Source organism: Nycticebus coucang, chromosome 9 (assembly GCF_027406575.1).
Source record: "Nycticebus coucang isolate mNycCou1 chromosome 9, mNycCou1.pri, whole genome shotgun sequence".
NCBI lineage: Eukaryota > Metazoa > Chordata > Mammalia > Primates > Lorisidae > Nycticebus > Nycticebus coucang.
Genome location: NC_069788.1, coordinates 98,694,832 through 98,716,108, shown reverse-complemented (window position 1 = coordinate 98,716,108; position 21,277 = coordinate 98,694,832). Strand labels below are relative to the sequence as shown.

The 21,277-nt window shown below is 37.2% G+C and overlaps 1 protein-coding gene across 1 annotated transcript; it reads right to left on the bottom strand.

Moving 5' to 3' along the window:
- Positions 1–20,090: 20,090 nt before the first annotated feature.
- Positions 20,091–20,294, bottom strand: LOC128594941 (40S ribosomal protein S3a-like). Its single transcript, XM_053603867.1, has one exon. It carries the CDS (start codon positions 20,292–20,294, stop codon positions 20,091–20,093), a length of 204 nt encoding a protein of 67 aa, XP_053459842.1.
- Positions 20,295–21,277: the final 983 nt, after the last annotated feature.

The window sequence follows — 21,277 nt, the reverse complement described above, 5'->3', positions numbered from 1 at the left end:
TTTAATCCTGTTAATATAACATGACCTTCTCTACAAAGTCATACCACCAGGGAATTACCTTTAGAATTTCTTCCCTTTTAAATTATTATTTTTTTATTTTTTTTATTTTGAGGCAGAGTCTCACTCTGTTGCTCAGCCTAGATAGCCATGGCATCAGCCTAGCTCACAGCAACTGCAAACTCCTAAGTTCAAGTGATCCTCCTGCCTTAGCCTCCTTAGTAGCTGGGACTAGAGGTGCCTGCCACAATGTCTGGCTAATTTTTCTGGTTTTAGTAGAGACAGGGTCTCAGTCTTACTCAGGCTGGTCTTGAACTCCTGACCTTAAGCAGTCCTCCTGCCTCAGCCTCCAGTAACTACTGTACCAAGCCAGTATTTACTGTTTTTATTTCCAACTTTATTACATTTTTAATCAACCAGAATGCACTGACTTTTTAGCCTTTTTACAGAAGAAAGAGAGAGGGGGAGAGAGAGAGAAAGAGAGACACAGGTGCAATGCCTGAAACATTGGTGCGAGTTTTCTCTGTATCTTAAACAAAAATTTTTGGAAAATACTTCTTGCATTGCAAACAGAGAGCTTTGCAGAATGTTCCTCTTTCTCTCTACAGAACATCACTGGCTTTCTGAATTAAAATGACTTCTTGAACAAGAAACACACTTTTTCTCTTTTATAGTTTATAATCACTTAAGATTTAAGAGGAAGTATTATTGTAGTGATATCTACCATAATCAGGACTATAGGCTATTACCTATATCTTTGGATTGGTTTCCTAATTTAATGAAGTGAAATATTTACCTAAAATGGGGTTATAAGCACCTTTATCAAATACAGATCAAAGATGCCTTACAGTGTTTGAATGACTGGACAAGTTCTGGACATGTATCAGCCTCAAATCTTCTGTTTCTGCTATTGTTGGCCTATTGTATATACTATACTATGTATATACTATTGACATTTCTTTAAAACTCTGTAAGTATTCTGTTTCTACAGTACCTTCTTTGAGATTAGCTATTATTGATACATGCATTCATTTCCATCTTCAGTGAAGAGAGGTGAATCCCAAACTGTTATAAATATTCACATATCAGAGAGCAAATGAGGAAGGAGATTAACAGGAATTTAACTGATGATGACTGGTATTTTGTCAGGTACTAGGCCTGTTATCAAGGAACAGGTAAAAACCAGCCTAGTTTATGTTTTCCAAATTTATTCTTATCACCTAAGACATCCAGGGATTTGTTCTTTTTTGTTTGTTTGTTTTTCATTTTTTGCTTTCATTTTGTCTCTTGATTATTCTAAGTTCCCTTGTGTATGCAAAATAACTTCATTAAGCTGCTGGTTTATAATTTAGTGTTAGGCTACTATTTATTAAAATTATAGATAAGCTATTCACTCTAAATACAGTGAAAATGTTTATGACCTTGCCTTTCTATCACTGTTTATCAGTTTAAGGCTACGTATATGAAGTAAATACAAAGGTAGAACCGATGTATGCTGCATTCGTGAGCCACTAAACTCAGTTGTCTGTTAATAGAGGTATTCTATTGCTCCATGGGATAAAAGGGCTGAAGAGGGAAAGAAGGAATTCAAATCATTCATTCATTCCAACAAGTATGAACTAAGACCTGCTATCTGCTGAAACATGGCTAGAGAGATGAATATGTGCTGTGGTTTTCCTCAAAAACAAAAACACTCAGTATATATTTAGAGAAGTAGATGGATAAGTGAGTTAAGTTTTCCTACACAATATTTTTACTAGCTGCGAATTAATATACTGTTGGAATCAGAAAGGGACCTGAGCAGAAAAAGATAGTCTTCTCAAATTGAGTATGGTAGAAAAGTTTAATGTGTGGACTATTTATAAAGATGTAAGTATAGAATAAGGAAAACACAAAGGATAGCATAGACAATAGATCCTTCTTGGATCTGAAGGGTTAGAGCAGTGGTTCTCAACCTGTAGGTTGAGACCCTTTGTAACAGTGAAAATACATCCTTCATATAAGATATTTACATTACTATTCATAACAGTAGCAAAATTATAGTTATGAAATAGTAATGAAAATAATTTTATGATTGGGAGTCACCACAACATGAAGAACTGTATTAAAGGGTTGTGGCATTAGGGAGGCTGAGAACCACTGGGTTAGAGGAAGAAAGCTGTGTGGAGAAGCCTCCCAGACAGGAGCTGGGGCCATTGGCTATTGGACCAGGAATAAAGTTAAACTAAATCGTCCTGTAGAGAGAGAGGACATGGAGCAATAGCCATCTGCATCCTGCTATGCACTTCAGTGCCCTGCTGGTGTGTTATATTAGTCAAATGCATTTTGAAGCAGGACAGGTCGGCTTTCAGGGCCGTGCAAAAGACTGAAGAGGCTGCAGACTGGATCAGCAAACATCTGTACAATGATGAAAGTACCAACTCTAAAGCCAGATGGCCTGGGTTCAAATACCAGCTTGCTACTTATTAGCTGTGATCTTAGGAAAATTATTTAAGCTTCCATTCACTTATCACTTATCTTTATAATAATTGATTTTCCTTTAATAAACTTTTAATTTGAGAATACATTTACAGAGAAATTGAGATGGTAAGACAGAGTGCCCACATTCTGGGTATTGGTTCCCCTTTACTAACATCTTACATAAATGTGGTATATTTGTATATTGGTAATGGACTAACACTGGTACATAATTATTTCAGGTTAATGTGAGAGTATGAACAAGTAGGTTATAATGTTTGCATTTGTTAAGTAGAGTCCTTCTTGTAGTTGTAGCCTGTGCCCAAAAGGTGTGCCTTTACATTGTGCCCTTTAAGTGAGAGCACAACAATCCCCCTCCTGCCTCCCCTCTCTCCCTTCCCTTGTTCTCTCTGCCCCTAACTTGAATTGAATTAAGTTTTTCTTTCATGTGGGCATGTATTAGACTGTCTACTGTCTTCATATTAGTATTGAATACATTGGATTCTTGCTTCTCCATTCTTATAATATGGTACTAAGAAGAATGTGTTCCACCTCCATCCAGATTAATACAAAAGATGTAAACAATTTAATGCAAATGTCCTTATGATCTAAAAATTTTTTTTTCCTTCTGGGAAGATGCAAAGTAATGAGATTGCATGATCAAATGGGAGATCTAATTTGAGTGCTTTGAGGATTTTCCATACTTCTTTCCAAAGAGGTTGTATTAGTTTGCAGTCTGACCAGCAGTGTAAAAGTGTTCCCTTCTCTCCATGTCCACACCAGCATCTGCAACTTCGGGAAATTGTGATGTGGGCTATTCTCATGGTACATAGTCATTAACTAAAATGCATACTTCAGTGAAATTTCTTTAATTTTCTTTTTTTTTTATTGTTGGGGATTCATTGAGGGTACAATAAGCCAGGTTACACTGATTGCAATTGTTAGGTAAAGTCCCTCTTGCAATCATGTCTTGCCCCCATAAAGTGTGACACACACCAAGGCCCCACCCCCCTCCCTCCTTCCCTCTTTCTGTTTCCCCCCCATAACAATAATTGTCATTAAATGTCCTCATATCAAAATTGAGTACATAGGATTCATGCTTCTCCATTCTTGTGATGCTTTACTAAGAATAATGTCTTCCACGTCCATCCAGATTAATACGAAGGATGTAAAGTCTCCATTTTTTTTAATGGCTGAATAGTATTCCATGGTATACATATACCACAGCTTGTTAATCCATTCCTGAGTTGGTGGGCATTTAGGCTGTTTCCACATTTTGGCGATTGTAAATTGAGCTGCAATAAACAGTCTAGAACAAGTGTCCTTATGATAAAAGGATTTTTTTCCTTCTGGGTAGATGCCCAGTAATGGGATTTCAGGATCAAATGGGAGGTCTAGCTTGAGTGCTTTGAGGTTTCTCCATACTTCCTTCCAGAAAGGTTGTACTAGTTTGCAGTCCCACCAGCAGTGTAAAAGTGTTCCCTTTTCTCCACATCCACGCCAGCATCTGCAGTTTTGAGATTTTGTGATGTGGGCCATTCTCACTGGGGTTAGATGATATCTCAGGGTTGTTTTGATTTGCATTTCTCTAATATATAGAGATGATGAACATTTTTTCATGTGTTTGTTAGCCATTCGTCTGTCGTCTTTAGAGAAAGTTCTATTCATGTCACTTCCCTATTGATATATGGGATTGTTGGCTTTTTTCATGTGGATTAATTTGAGTTCTCTATAGATCCTGGTTATCAAGCTTTTGTCTGATTGAAAATATGCAAATATCCTTTCCCATTGTGTAGGTGGTCTCTTTGGTTATTGTCTCCTTAGCTGTACAGAAGCTTTTCAGTTTAATGAAGTCCCATTTGTTTATTTTTGTTGTTGTAGCCATTGCCATGGCAGTCTTCTTCATGAAGTCTTTCCCCAGGCCAATATCTTCCAGTGTTTTTCCTATGCTTTCTTTGAGGATTTTTATTGTTTCATGCCTTAAGTTTAAGTCCTTTATCCATCTTGAATCAATTTTTGTGAGTGGGGAAAGGTGTGGGTCCAGTTTCAGTCTTTTACATGTAGACATCCAGTTCTCCCAAAACCATTTATTGAATAGGGAGTCTTTCCCCCAAGGTATGTTCTTGTTTGGTTTATCAAAGATTAGGTGGTTGTAAAATGTTAGTTTCATTTCTTGGTTTTCAATTCGATTCCAAGAGTCTATGTCTCTGTTTTTGTGCCAGTACCATGCTGTCTTGAGCACTATGGCTTTGTAGTACAGACTAAAATCTGGTATGCTGATGCCCCCAGCTTTATTTTTGTTACAGAGAACTGCCTTAGCTATACGGGGTTTTTTTCCAGTTCCATACCAAACGCAGAATCATTTTTTCCAAATCTTGAAAGTACGATGTTGGTATTTTGATAGGAATGGCATTGAATAGGTAGATTGCTTTGGGAAGTATAGACATTTTAACAATGTTGATTCTTCCCATCCATGAGCATGGTATGTTCTTCCATTTGTTAATATCCTCTGCTATTTCCTTTCTGAGGATTTCATAGTTTTCTTTATAGAGGTCCTTCACCTCCTTCGTTAGGTATATTCCTAGGTATTTCATTTTCTTTGAGACTATGGTGAAGGGAGTTGTGTCCTTAATTAGCTTCTCATCTTGACTGTTATTGGTGTACACAAAGGCTACTGACTTGTGGACATTGATTTTATATCCTGAAACATTACTGTATTTTTTGATGACTTCTAGGAGTCTTTGGGGTTCTCTAAGTATAAGATCATGTCGTCAGCAAAGAGGGAGAGTTTGACCTCCTCGCTCCCATTTGGATTCCCTTTATTTCCTTGTCTTCCCTAATTGTATTGGCTAGAACTTCCAGCACTACGTTGAATAGTAAAGGTGACAGAGGACAACCTTGCCTGGTTCCAGTTCTAAGAGGAAAAGCTTTCAGTTTGACTCCATTCAGTAAAATATTGGCTGTGGGGTTGTCATAAAGTGCTTCAATCAGTTTAAGAAATGTGCCACCTATGCCTATACTCTTCAGTGTTCTAATTAGAAAAGGATGCTGGATTTTATCAAATGCTTTTTCTGCATCTATTGAGAAGATCATGTGATCTTTATTTTTGCCTCTGTTAATATGGTGGATAACGTTTATAGACTTGCATATGTTAAACCAGCCTACATCCCTGGGATGAAGCCCACTTGCTCATGATGAATTTTTTGATGATAAGCTGTAATCTATTGGCTAGGATTTTGTTGAGAATTTTTGCATCTATATTCATGAGTGAGATTGGTCTGAAATTCTCCTTTTTGTTTGGGTCTTTTCCTGGTTTTGGTATCAGGATGATGTTTGCTTCATAGAATGTGTTGGGGAAGATTCCTTCTTCCTCAGTTTTTTGGAATAATTTCTGCAGTACAGGAATAAGCTCTTCCTTGAAGGTTTGATAGAATTCTGGAGTGAAGCCATCTGGACCAGGGCATTTTTTGGTTGGAAGCTTTTTTATTGTTTCTTTGATCTCAGTGCTTGAAATTGGTCTGTTCAGGAGCTCTATTTCTTCCTGGTTGAGGCTAGGGAGAGGGTGTGATTCCAAATGTTGATCCATTTCTTTCACATTGTCAAATTTCTGGGCATAGAGTTTCTGGTAGTATTCAGAAATGATCTCTTGTATCTCTGTGGGATCAGTTGTTATTTCCCCTTTATCATTTCTGATTGAGGTTACTAGAGATTTTACTTATCTATTCCTCGTTAGTCTGGCCAATGGTTTATCTCTTTTATTTATTTTTTCAAAAAACCAACTCCTTGTTTCATTAATTTTCTGAATGATTCTTTTGTTTTCAATTTCATTGATCTCTGATTTGATTTTGGATATTTCTTTTCTTCTACTGAGTTTAGGCTTAGATTGTTCTTCTTTTTCCAATTCCATAAGTTCTCTTGTGAGATTGTTGATGAGCTCTCTTTCTGTTTTTCGAATGCAGGCATCTAAAGTGATGAATTTTCCTCTCAAAACTGCTTTTGCATTATCCCACAGGTTTTGGTAGCTTGTGTCTTCATTGTTGTTATGCTCAAGGAAGTTAAAGATTTCCTGTTTTATTTCTTCCTGCACCCATCTGGTATTCAACAGAAGATTGTTTAATTTCCATGCCTTTGGGTGGGGTCGAGCATTTTTGTTAGAGTTGAGTTCCACCTTTAGTGCCTTGTGGTCTGAGAAGATACAAGGTAAAATTTCAATTCTTTTGATTCTGTTGATATTTGTTTTGTGTCCCTGGATATCATCAATTTTGGAGAATGTTCCATGGGGTGATGAGAAGAATGTATATTCTTTATCTTTGGGATGGAGTGTTCTATATGCGTCAATCAAGCACAGTTGTTCTAGGGTCTCATTTAAATCTCTTATATCCTTGTTTAATTTCTGTTTAGAGGATCTGTCCAGCTCTGTAAGAGGAGTGTTAAGGTCCCTGGTTATTATGGTGTTATCAGATATCATATTGCTCAGACTGAGTAAGGTCTGTTTCAAGAATCTGGGAGCATTTAAATTGGTGCAGAAATATTTAGAATTGAAATGTCTTCTTGTTGTATTTTTCCCTTGACCAATGTAAAGTGACCATCTTTGTCTTTTTTGACTTTAGTTGCTTTAAATCCACATGTATCTGAAAATAAGATTGCAACTCCTCTTTTCTTCTGAATTCCATTTGCCTGAAAAATTGTCTTCCAACCCTTGACTTGGAGCTTTAATTTGTCTGTTGAAGCCAGGTGTGTTTCTTGCAGACAGCAAATGGATGGCTTGTGTTTTTTAATCCAGTCAACCAATCTATGTCTCTTCAGTGGGGAATTCAAGCCATGAACATTTATTGAGATAATTGATAAGTGTGGTAGTATTTTATTCATCTTATTTTGTGAGAGTCCATTGCTTAGTTTTATCTTTTGCATCAGTGTGGAGGTTTGGTTCTGTCCTTTAATTTCTGAGTTCTTACTTTGCTGCTGATCCATTGTGGTGGTCAGTGTGCAGAACAGGTTGAAGTATTTCCTGTAGAGCTGGTCTTGTTGTGGCGAATTTCCTCAATGTTTGTATATCCATAAATGATTTGATTTCTCCGTCAATTTTGAAGCTTAGCTTAGCAGGGTACAGAATTCTGGGCTGGAAATTGTTCTGTTTAAGTAGATTAAAGGTAGATGACCATTGTCTTCCTGCTTGGAAAGTTTCATTAGAGAACTCTGCGGTCACTCTGATGGATTTGCCCTTGTAGGTCAACTGGCGCTTACTCCTGGCAGCTTGCAGAATCTTTTCTTTTGTCTTGACTTTGGACAGGTTCATCACAATGTGTCTTGGAGAAGCTCGGTTAGAGTTGAGGTGACCTGGGGTCCGATATCCCTCTGAAAGCAGTGTGTCAGAATCTTTGGTGATATTTGGGAAGTTTTCTTTTATAATATTCTCTAGTATGGCTTCCATTCCTCTGGGGCATTCTTCTTCCCCTTCTGGAATTCCTATAACTCGTATGTTGGAACGCTTCATAAAGTCCCATAATTCTGACAGTGAACGTTCTGCTTTCTCTCTCTTCTTTTCTGCCTCTTTTACTATCTGAGTTATCTCAAGAACTTTGTCTTCTACCTCTGAAATTCTTTCTTCTGCATGGTCTAACCTGTTGCTGATACTTTCCATTGCATCTTTAAATTCCCTAATTGACTGTTTCAGTTCCTTCAGCTCTGCTATATCCTTTTTATATTCTTCATATCGTTCATCTCTTATTTGATTCTGTTTTTGGATTTCCTTTTGGTTATTTTCCACTTTATTAGCAGTTTCCTTCATTGTTTCCATCATTTCTTTCATTGTTTTTAACATGTGTATTCTAAATTCCCTTTCTGTCATTCCTAGCATTTCTTCATAGGCGGAATCCTCTGCAGTAGCTACCTCATGGTCCCTTGGCGGGGTTGTTCTGGACTGGTTCTTCATGTCGCCTGGAGTTTTCTGCTGATTCTTCCTCATGAGTGATTTCTTTTATCTGTTTCCTTGCCCTAATTTTCCTTTCCCTTCCTCTTGCTCTTTAAGTTCTCGTGTCTGTGGAAGTTGCGGACGGTTTTAGACGGATTGAACACACGCGACCACTTGCCAGTTTTCCACTGTTTCAGTCCTCCTCTTGGGGTCCAGAAGTCTCTCACTGACTTCCTGTATCCTCTCAGGGGTGATGATAGGCAGATCCCACCAGCCAGAGATGCCTGGAGTCCTATCTCCCCAGACTCACGGTGCCCAGATGCAAGGAAGCTGTTACTCGGCTGCCATCTTGCTCCGCCTCTGAAATTTCTTTAATTTTCAAACACATCTTTTTTTTCTGTTCCTGGGTCTCAATAGGATGCACATTCCACTTTGCTCCCCTGTCTCCTTGGTCTCCTCTTGGTTGGGACAATTTCTTAGACTTTCTATATTTTTGATGAATTTCTCAGTTTTGAGGAATTCTGATCAGGTACTGGTAAGAGATATAGATGAGAATAGCCCTCATTTTTTTAATTGGGATATAATTAGTAAAAAATAAAATTCACACCTTTAAAACATGAAATAGAATATATTTTAATATGTTTACCTGATTGGGCAACCATCACCTTTATTAAAATCCAGAATGTTTTCATCATGCCAAAATAAAGTCCCATTTCCTCGCTATCACTGTTAAGTCCCTGGAAAACATTGTCTCTATGAATTTATCTGTCATGCACAGTTTATAAGAGTGGACGATACAATACGTGATCTTTTGTCTCTGGCTTCTAGCATTTATCTGTTTACTTCATACTTTTTATGGCTGAATTAGATTCCATTGTTAGATGTATCAGATTTTATTTTTCTATATATTAGTTGATGGATGTTTAGATTATCTTCAATTTGGGCTGTTAAAAATATTGTTGCTGTGGGCATTTGAGTGAAAGTTTTTCAGTGAACATGTTTTCAGACTCTTGGATGTATGCTTAGGATGAGAATTGCCAGATCATTTGGTAAGTCTACCTTTAAGTTTTTGAGGAATGGCAAAATTGTTTTCTGTGGTGGTTGCTCCTTTTTACATTTGAACAAGCAATGTGTAAGTGTTACAATTTTTACACATCCTTGTTAGCACTTTCAAAACTTGGTCATCCTAGTTGTTATAAAGTGGTATTTTATTATGGTTTTGATTTATCCTTTCCAGATGACTAACATTGTTGATCGGTTTTTCTTGTGTTAATTGGTCATTTGTATATCTCTTTTGGAAAAAATGTCTAATCAAAATCTTTGCTCACTTTTATGTCAGATTATTTGACTTTTTATTTTTGTTTAGTATTTGTTCTTAATATATTCAGTAGACTGGACTCTCAACAGATATATGGATTACAAATATTTTCTTACATTCTGTGTGTTTTTTTTCACTTCTTGATCATGTCCTTTGAGGCATAAAAAGTTTTAATGTTGATAAAGCTGAAGTTCTCTAGTTTTTCTTTTGTTGCTTGTGCTACAGGTATCATATCCAAATTAAGAAAAGAATTGCCTAATGGAAGACCACAAAGATTTTCATTTATGTTGTTTCCAAAGAGTTATATATATATATATATATATATATATATATATATATATGTTTTAGCATTTGCGATTAGGTCATTGATCTGTCTTGACTTAATTTTTGTGTGTGATGTGAGAGGTTTGGAACCATCTTAATTCTTTTGCATGTAGATATTTAGCTATTCCAACACAATTTATTGAAAAGAATCAGTATTTGTCTGTGTTTTTCCCATGATAAGAGTATGGTTCTTGGTTTGGAAGAGGAAGAACACAGATGTAAAATTCCATCCTTATAACATCAATATAGACTCATAGATACTTAATATTTTTATTTACAACCAAATTATCCTTTGTTTATTTTGCTGTTTAAGTTGTTTTTTGGTACCACAAGCTGTTCTAAGATTACCTTGTATATTCCAGGCCACGGTTTTCAAATCAGTCATTTCTCTCTCTTTTTTTTTTTTTGTTTTTTGTAGAGACAGAGTTTCACTTTATGGCCCTCGGTAGAGTGCCATGGCATCACACAGCTCACAGCAACCTCCAACTCCTGGGCTTAAGCGATTCTCTTGCCTCAGCCTCCTGAGTAGCTGGGACTACAGGTGCCCGCTACAACACCTGGCTATTTTTTTGTTGCAGTTCAGCTGGGGCCGGGTTTGAACCCACCACCCTCGGTATATGGGGCCAGTGCTTTACCAACTGAGCCACAGGTGCTGCCCAAATCAGTCATTTCTCTAAGGAGCACAGATTTCTTTTATTTGAATATTAGGTTAGAAACCAATATTTTGGCTCTAGCTTTTTCATTGTTCTTAGGGAGTCATTACTTCTAGGCTATCACAGCTTAGAGAACATGAAAATATATTTTGGCATACTAACTCCTGTATATACATTTATTTATATATACATTTTTATATAGTGCTCATCTGTGTGTGTTAATTTAATCACAAGTTCATATTATAGCCATCTAATCTATTAACACACGAATTATTTCTGCCTTCTTTTATTGCTCATCTGTAATCTAACACTCCAACAGTGCAAAACCCAGTCCATACTGTCTGTCATTAATTTACTTAATTGTTTGATTCTGGCACACAGTTAAATCATACCTTTGTGGAAAAGAACTTTATCAAATCAAGTACAGTCATACAAAGAGCTCCTTCTGTCTTTAATCTTGCAGAAGCCACTCATTAACAGAGTTACTTAGACCAGTACTTTATTCTCCCATCCCCTTTAGTGAGATTACTTTATACGTTTTAATACACTTAGATTTCTTTGTCACATTTTACTTTCTATCTATCTGATTTTTTTAAAATTTTTGCAGATATTAAGGTTCACTCTTTGTACTACAGATTTCCATGGGTTTGGACCAATGCGTAGTGTAAACAACCTACCATTATAGTATTATACAGGAAAGTTTCATCACAATAAGACATCCCTTGTATTTCACCTACTGAAACTTCTGCCTATGAAAACCTATGATCTCTTTACCCTTTTTATAAGTTTGCTTTTTCAATACTATAATATATATAATCATACAATAGCCCTTCACAGTGATAGCTTCAATTTAGCAATACACAATTAAGAATCATCTACATCTTTGTACAGCTTGAAATGAGTGAGTTGGAAATGAGTGAGCTTATCCCTGGATAGTATTTCATTATATGGATGTACCACAGCTACTTCATTTATCTATGGAAGGTACATCTTGGTTGCTTTCAATTTCTGGTGATTTAAAAAAAGATCTGTAAAAATCCATGTGCAAATTTTCTATATTCAAAAGCTCTAAAATCTGTTGGGTAAATACCCAGGAAAGCAGTTACTGTATCACAAGGTAAAAATATGTTTGCTCTGTTAGAAACTGCCAAATTATCCTTCAGAGTGGTTGGACCATTCTGCATTTTTTCCAGCAATCAGTGAGAATTTCTGTTACTCCTCATCCTAACTAGTAATTAATATTGCCATACTCTGGCATTTAGCTATTTTAATTTAATATGCATGCAGCAATATCTCATTGTTATTTTAATTTATGTTCTTCTAATGACAAATGATATTAAGTATCTTTTCATATATTATTTCTTTCTTGTATTTTCATTCTTATAGTATTTTACATAATGTTTGCTTGCTTTTTCAGTTAGTTATTTACTATTTAGTTGTAATAATCTCTGTATATTTCTTATGCAAAGTTTTTATTTTTATCAGATACATCTTTTGCAAAACTTTATCTCATTCTGTGTCTTAAATTTTATTTTCTTAACAGTATTTCTCAAAAAGCAGCTTTTAATTTTAATAAAGTCCTACTCAGCATCTTTTACTTTTATATATTGTAATTGTGGTGGTGTATATAAAAAGTTATCAATAAATTCAAGGTCCTATATATAATTTGCTTTTTTTCTGGGTGTTTTATAGTTTTGCATTTTAAACTTAAATCCTTCATCAACTTTGAGCTAATTTTAGTGAAAACTATAGGTTCTTTTTAAAAATAAGAATATATTTTAGCATTATTTTTTATTTTTTTTTTCACAAATAGAACTCACAATTTGCCATTGTTAAAAGCCTGAATTTTAAACAGATTCTTGTACTAGTGGCTCATATCCATCAGTTCATTCTACTTCAGAATTTGTCTCATCCACAGTAACTTTTCCAGAACTATGATCCTCACCATAAATCTCCATGAGTTTTCCCAATTCAAGCCAACTTCTTCACCATTTTTCCTTTTCTAACAAAGACATCATGGAGAGAATAAGTAGATTGTCAACCCTTTTCCATGTCTATTCCAATGCTGTCTGGAATCAATTTACTCACGACTTCTTTCAAGTCATTTGACTACACCTCTCTATTCATGATTTCCATCATCTTCTTCTGGATATCGCAAACCTGTTAGTGTTGGGCATAAGAAGTCTGATAGTTGCAGTTTTTAGTAAAACCAACCCAGAACAGATAAAGCAAATAACTATCAGTAGTCTTGATATCAACACAAGCTTCAAAGTACGCCATTTTTAGGAATTCTGGGAAGATGGCTGAATGGTAGCAACCCTCCACAGAGGCTCCTAAGCAGAAGAAAAACTGGATGGAATCAGACTCTATAATGCCAAAGGTGGGGATCTGAGCCAAGAAAGAATTTCAGCAAGCTGTAATTTGAAGTAAGAGCATTCAAGAAAACAAATTATAGGTACAAAGCCTGTTGACTAGAGGATGGGAGGCTTGCTTCAGACTATCTGCAAATGAGCAAGGAACAAAAGACCTCCCATTTTACCTCGCTGGAGAGAGACACTAAACTCCAGGTCTCTTTCTCCAGGGACGTCCCACTTATGAACCTAGACACCACCCTTCCAGGCATAAAATTGAACAGGTATTTTCCCCAACAGGTCCAAACTTCCAGTCCACCCTTTCCCCCTCGTAAGGAAGTCTGAAATTCTGCCCCCTTCAGAGCACAGAGTGTTTGGTCAAGTCCTGAGAGATCTGGGCATAGTATGAACTGCCAAACATTAGGATGGAATCTGTGACTAAAGGGGAAGAAAGAGCGTGTGGGAAGAAAGGGACACTCAGTAGGAGTAGGAGCAATCCCCTGGTTATGACTACGCCAGCCAGTGGTGGTTTTGACCCTCGGTTTGGGCTGTGTCTGGGAGGATGGGGTGCAGAACCTCTGGCTCTGATGGCACTCACAGCAGGAGAATGGTTGCCCCATGTGGACTGAGTTTGGCAGACAGGGCTGGTCCCCAGCCCCTGGTGGGCCTGTAAGCAGAGGCTTGCTAGGCATGGACTGAGACCTGAGAGCAAGGGCATGGTCCCTTGATTCCATCAGAACCCTCTAGCGGTGGCTTGCTGGGTGTGAACCAAGACCTGAGGGCTAGGGAGTGGTCCCCTATCTCTAGCAGGGCTGATGAGCAGAGGCTTACCAGGTGACGACTGAGAGCTGCGGGTGGGATATGTTACCCTGACTCTAACAGGGTCTGCAAACAGAAGCTAGCCAGGCAATGCACTGAGACTGGCAGGCAGGGTGTTGTCCCCTGACTCTAACTGGTCTGGCAAGCAGAGGCTAGCTGGATGTGGACTGAGACTGGAGGGTGGGACCTGATGCCCTGACTCCAATAGAGCCTGCGAACAGAGGTTTGCCAGGCAGTGGACTGGGACTGGCAGGCGGGACCATGGTCCCCTGACTCCAACTAGTCTAGCAAGCAGAGGCTAGCTGAGTGTGGACTGAGACCAGTGAGTGGGGGCATGGTCCCTGGCTCCAACTGGGCCTGTAAGCAGAGAAGTGGATGACAGTGCGGATTGAGTCTGGCAGGTGGGAGTGTTCCCGGTCTCCAACTGTGCTATTGGAGACCCTTGAATCTCTTTCTGTTGAGCAGGGCTTGCACTGCCTGAGACAATTTAATTGGAACCCATGTCTAGGGCTGTGCACTTGGGGACATTCTGAGGTTGACCTTTGAAGTTCAGTAGCAGAAAACAAATGAAGGGTGGGGGCTGGGCACCCCACCTGTTTGTATCTCTTCACAGTCAAGATTTAAACCTAATACTGTGGTTTCTTAGGATAGGGTAGTGTTTGGCTGATATCAAAACAGAGCTAACTTGCACTATCTCACCAAGTAGGTCCTCAGAGTCTCCAACGAAAGCTCTGAAAGGGGTCTTTGTAAGGTTGTAGGAGATAAGCCACAATTACAAAGTCTAGCACTTTGGTAAGGGGCTATCTCTACTACCCAATTCAATCTCAACCTACCAGTTCTAATAACCAAATGGTAGAAAATAAGCATGGTGCAGAACCAACAGAAGAACTCTGGCAACATGAATAACCAGAGCAGGTGTCAACCTTCCCAAGAAATGACAAAGAAGATACAGTTGAAGATACCATGCATAGACAAATGGCAGCAATGTCAGAAATTGAATTCAGATTATAGATGGCAAATAAGATAAATAGAATGGAAAAAAGATAGAAATTGAATTCCAAAGAGTAGTTCTAAAGTCTCAAGAAATTAATGAATTCAAAGCCCAAGTCACCAAAGATATGGACACAATGAGAAAAGAGATAGCAAAGCTCAAGGAAATGAAAAAGTTAGTTGAGGAGCTCCAAAATACAGTAGAAGCTCTCAGTAATAGAGTTGACCAGGCAGTAGAAAGGATCTCTGGAACTGAAGACAAAGCTGAAACTGAAGACAAAACTTTTCAATGGTCCCACACACTCAAAGAGGCAGACAAATGGAGAACAAAAACTGATCATTCCCTGAGAGAGTTGTGGGATCATGCCAAAAGATCAAACATTCATCTTATAGGAATTCCTGAAGGAGAAGTGGATGGTCCTAAAGGTACAGATGCTCTACTCCAAGAGATTTTGGAAGAGAATTTTGCAAGCATTGCAAGAGATACAAAACTTCAGATAGCAAACAGTTTCAGAACTCCAGCTAGACTCATTCCAAATAAAGCATCTCCTAGATACATTGTGATTAACTTTGCCAACGTTAAGATGAAGGAGAAATATTCTGCAAATAGCCAGATGTAAGAAAAGCATCACCTACCAAGGAAGAAGTATCAGAATGACCGCAGATCTCTCAGCTGAAATGTTTCAAGCCAGAAGAAGATGGCCATTGACCCTCAATCTCCTAAAACAAATCAACTTCCGGTCCAGGATCCCATATCCAGCTATACTGAGTTTCATTTGTGATGGAGAAATCAAATACTTTAATGACTTAGACACGTTGAAGAAATTTGCCATAACTGAACCAGCTCTCCAGGATATTCTCAGACCCATCTTCCACAATGACCAGTTCAATGCTCTACCTCCAAAGTAAACTCACCCAGAAATTTTTGAACGAAGCCCAACTTCTACAGTGGTGAAAGAATTAAAAATGTCCACTGGACATTCAAAAATCATGACACCCCAAACACAACCAGGCATATCAATTCTCTCAATTAATGTGAATGGTTTAAATTGTCCTCTAAAGAGGCACAGACTGGCTGACTGGATACATAAACTCAGACTGGATATCTGCTGTATACAATAATACCGCCTTAACTTAAAATATAATAGACTCAGGTGAAGGGATGGACTTGTATAATACAGGCAAATCGAAACCAGAAAAAAAAAGCAGGGGTTGCAATTTTAGTAGCAGATACAATTGGTTTTAAACCAACAAAGATAAAGATAAGAAGGTCACTACATATTTGTCAAGAGAAACAGCCAACATGAAGAGATTTCAATAATTAACATTTATGTACCCTACCAGAATGCTCTTCAATTCATAAAGCAGACCCTAATGGATATGAACAACTTGATATCTTCCTGCACTATAATAGTTGGAGATTTTTAACAACACTTTGACAGTTTTGGATAGATCTTCGAAGAAGAAACTAAACAAAGAAATATTAGTCTTATACCTGACCCTAGGACAAATGGACTTTACAGACCTCTATAGAACATTTCACCCTAATAAAACTGAATATACATTCTTCTCATCAGCTCACAGGTCATCTTCCAAAATAGATCATATCCTAGGGAACAAGTCTAACCTCAGCAAATTTAAAAGTGCAGAAATTATTCTTTATTATCTTCTCAGACCACCATGGAATAACAGTTGAACTCAACAGCAACAGGAATCTTCAGACTCAAACAAAGTCATGGAAACTAAATAATCTTAGGCTGAAAGATAGGTGTGTCAAAGATGAGATTAAGAAGGAAATCACTGAATTTTTGGGAAAAAATAATTAAAACACAGATTATCAAAACCTGTGGCATACTGCAAAGGCAGTCCTAAGGGGGAAATTTATAGCATTGGAAGCCTTCATCAAGAAAACAGAAAGAGAGGATGCCAACAACTTAATGGATCATCTCAAGCAACTGGAAAAGGAAGAACCTTCCAGCCCCAAATCCAGCAGAAGAAAATAAATAACCAAAATTAGGGCAGAACTAAATGAAATTGAAAAAAAAAGAATCATTCAGAAGATCAACGAAACAAAAAGTTGGTTTTTTGAAAAGATTACCAAAAGTAATAAAACTTTGGCTAATCTAACCAGCAATAGAAAAGTAAAATCTCTAATATCATCTATCAAAAATGGTAAAGGAGAAATAACAACAGGCACTTCACAAATTGAAAAAATCTTCAATGATTACTACAAAAACCTCTATTCTCAGAAATATGAAAATCTGAAGAAAATGGACCAATACCTGAAAGCACACCACCTTCCTAGACTCAACCAGAAAGAATTAGAAATCTTGAATAGACCTATATCAATCACTGAAATAGCATCAACAATATGAAATCTCTCCAAAAAGAAAAGTCCAGGACCAGATAGCTTCACATCCGAATTCTATCAAACCTTTCAAGAGGAGCTAGTACCTACATTATACAATGTTTTTCAAAGCATAGAAAAAGAAAGAATACTTCCCAAAACATTCTATGAAGCACATATCACCCTGATATTCAAACCAGGAAAGGATCTAACAAAGAAAGAAAATTGTAGACCAATATCAGTAATGAATATTGATGCAAAAATATTCAATAAGATCTTAGCAAACAGAATTCAACAACACATCAAAAAAATTATACACCATGATCAAGTTGGTTTTATTCCAGGGTTTCAGGGTTGGTTCAACATACGCAAATCTATAAATATAATACATCAAATCAATAAAATAAAAAACAAACACTATATGATTTTCTCAATTGACACAGAAAAAGCCTTTGATAATATCCAGCATCCTTTCATGATCAGAACACTTAAGAAAATGGCATAGAAAGGAAATTTCTTAAACTGATAGAGGCCATCTATAGCAAACCCACAGCCAATATCATATTGAATGGTGTAAAATTGAAAACATTTCTTCTCACATCAGTAACAAGGCAAGGATGCCCACTGTCTCCACTGCTTTTCAACATAGTAATGGAAGTCTTAGCTATTGCAATCAGGCAAGAGAAGGCGATCAAGGGTATCCAAATAGGGTCAGAGGGGATCAAACTCTCACTCTTCACTGATGACTTGATCCTATACCTGGAAAATCCCAGGGATTCAACTTCAAAACACTTAGAAGTGATAAAGGAATACAGCAGCATCTCAAGATACAAAATCAATGCTTACAAGACAGTCGCTTTTATATATACCAACAATAGTTAAGCTGAAAATACAGTCAAGGACTCTATTCCTTTTACAATAGTGCCAAAGAAGATGAAATGTCTGGGAAGTTACCTAACAAAGGACGTGAAAGATCTCTATAAAGAGAACTATGAAACTCCGAGAAAAGAAATAGCCAAAGATGTTAACAAATGGAAAAACACACCATGCTCATGGCTAGGAAGAATAAACATTGTTAAAATACCATATTACCCAAAGCAATCTAGAGATTTAATTCAATCCCTATTGAAGCATTATTGTCATACTTTAAAGACCTTGAAAAAATAGTACTTTGTTTTATATGGAATCAGAAAAAAACCTCAAATAGAAAATACATTACTCAGAAATAAAAACAAATCAGGAGGTATCACATTACCAGACTTCAGGCTATACTATAAATCTATAGTGATCAAACAACATGGTATTGGTATAAAAACAGAGCCGTAAACTTATGGAACAGAATAGAAAACCAAGAGATGAACCCAGCTACTTATTGTCATTTGATCTTCTAAAGCCTACAAAAAAAAATATTCAGTGGGGGAAAGACTCCCTATGTAACAAACTGTGCTGGGTGAACTGGATGGCAACCTGGAGAAGACTGAATCTGGACCCCCACATTTCACCATTAAGAAATATTGATTCTCACTGGACAAAAGATTTAAATTTAAAACACGAACCTATAAAAATACTAGAAGAGGGTGCAGGGAAAATACTTGAAGAAATTGGCCTGGGAGAATATGTTATGAGGAGGACCCCCTGGACAATTGAAGTAATACCAAAAATACATTACTGGGATCTGATCAAACTGAAAAGCTTTTGCACAGCCAAGAGGACGGTAAGTAAAGCAAACAGACAACCTTAAGAATGGGAGATTTTTACAGGTTATGCTTCCAGTGAAGGTCTGATAACTACAACGTGCTCAAATTAATCAATAAGAAAAGAATAAATAACCCCTTTTCTATGTGAGCAAGAGACTTGAACAGAAACTTCTCTGATGAAGACAGGTGCATGACCTAAAAACACATGAAAAAATGCTCATTATCCTTAATCATCAGAGAAAGCAAATCAAAATCACTTTGAGATATCATCTAACTCCAGTAAGACTAGCCCATATCAAAAAATCCTAAAAGTACAGATGTTGGTGTGGCGTCAGAGAGAAGGGAAAGCTCTACACTGCAGGTGGCAATGCATGCTAATATGACCTTTTTGGAAAGATGTTTGGAGAACACTCCAGGAACTAAAAGTAGACCTACTATTTGATCCTACAATTCCTCTACTAGGTATATACTCAGATGATCAAAAATTATCTTACAACAAAGACATTTGCACCAGAATGTTTCTTGCAGCCCAATTCATAATAGCCAAGACATGGAAACAGCCCAAGTACCCATCAACCCATGAATGGATTAACAAATTGTGGTATATGTACACCATGGAATACTATGCAGCCATAAAAAGATGGAGACTTCACATCTTTTATGTTTACCTTGATGGAGCTGAAACATAGTTTCCTTAGTAAAGTATCTCAAGAATGGGGAAAAAAAATATCCAATGTATTCAGTACTACTATAAAATCATTATGTAATCACCTACACACTCATATGAATGGCAAAACATAACTATAGTCCAGAAAGTAGAAGGGAAGAGGAGAGAGAGAGGAGGGGAGGGGGGATTTGGGAGGATGGAAGATATTTGGGGGGACCTCACCTAATGTGCATGATGCAATGATACATTTCAAAACTATTAAGAGATGAGTATAATTGTGATGGATGTGTTAGTTAGTTCAATGTAAGCATTTCACATTGTATATCAAAGCAGTACCCTGAACCCCATAAGTGCACCAATGTACAAAGTTATGATTTAATAAAAAAATAATTTAAAAAACCCACAAAGTATGCCATTTTAAAACCATGGAACATATTTTGTCATAGGTAAGATACATGCCATGGGAATTGATCAAGCAAGTTTTGTCCTGAATATTTTCAGTGATCAGCTTGACTTTTCTAAATGAAACTTCATCATTCTGCAGATGAGCAAGACTTACTTAAAACAAATGACTTTTGAGGCCATTGGATACAATTTTTGTTCCTTGAGTCCTGCTGACTAGTGTTTTCCCAGTATTTCTTATATTGAACATAGCAGGTGCCTTCACATCATACCAATCTTTCTTAGAAAATTGATCAACCATTTCATTTTTGGCTCCATTTTTGCCTCCTTTTGTAAGATGCTTGTTCTTGCTGACCTTCATGGGGCTGCTCAGAGAGCCAAAAGGTAACACTATTTGTTTAAAAGGTCAATCTTGCTTTATTGAATGGACTGTGAATCCTTTTAAAAGATCATTTGTATACATGTTTGCACCTCCTTATATGCTCACTATTTTATTCCATTGTTCTATGTATCATTGGTATCAATTTTTTGTCAATTCCTCATTGTCTTAATTACCATGACTTTTTAGTGAGTCTTAAAATTGGGTATACTGTAAATTCTGCAGCATTGCTCTTTTGTTTCTTTAGGATTGTGTTTGCTATCCTAGGTCTTTATGCCTTTTCTTTTAATCTATAGGGATGAAGGGAACCCTTCTCTTCCACCCTCAGAAGATTGACTTCTGATATAGATAGAATACAAAGAGAAAAGGCATAAAATTTATTTTCAGGTATAATTACAGGAGATATATAAAATAAGACTCAAAAAGGGCTAAATGACTGGAGTTTAAATGGGGTTCTCTTCATAAGGGAGAGCGAGATGTGAGTCTAGGCAATTATAAAGTATAGTAAATTATTTTTAAGGGAAAATGAAAAGATTCCCCCAGACAAGCATTTGGCCTGGACAACATTCCCCTGAGCTGGGTGGGGAGAGGGAGGTGAAGGGGGAGGCATGGCAAGATGTGGGAAGACAGACCTTCACTGTAAACAAAGATTGTCTTATTATGCAACTGAAGTTCAGATACTCTTTTTTTTTTTTTTTAATTGTTAAATCATAGTCGTGCAATCAAGGGGTAAAAGGTGCTGGTTTCGTATACAATCTGAAATATTCTCATCAAACTGTTAAACGTAGCCTTCATGGCATTTTCTCAGTTATTATGTGTAGACGTTTGTATTCTGCCTTTAGTAAGTTTTGCCTGTACCCATTCTAAGATGCACTGCAGGTGCGGCCCACCCATTACCCTCCCTCCACCTTAACCTCCCCCTTAACCTCCCCCCTCCCTTCCCCTTCCTTGGCCCTTTCCCCATA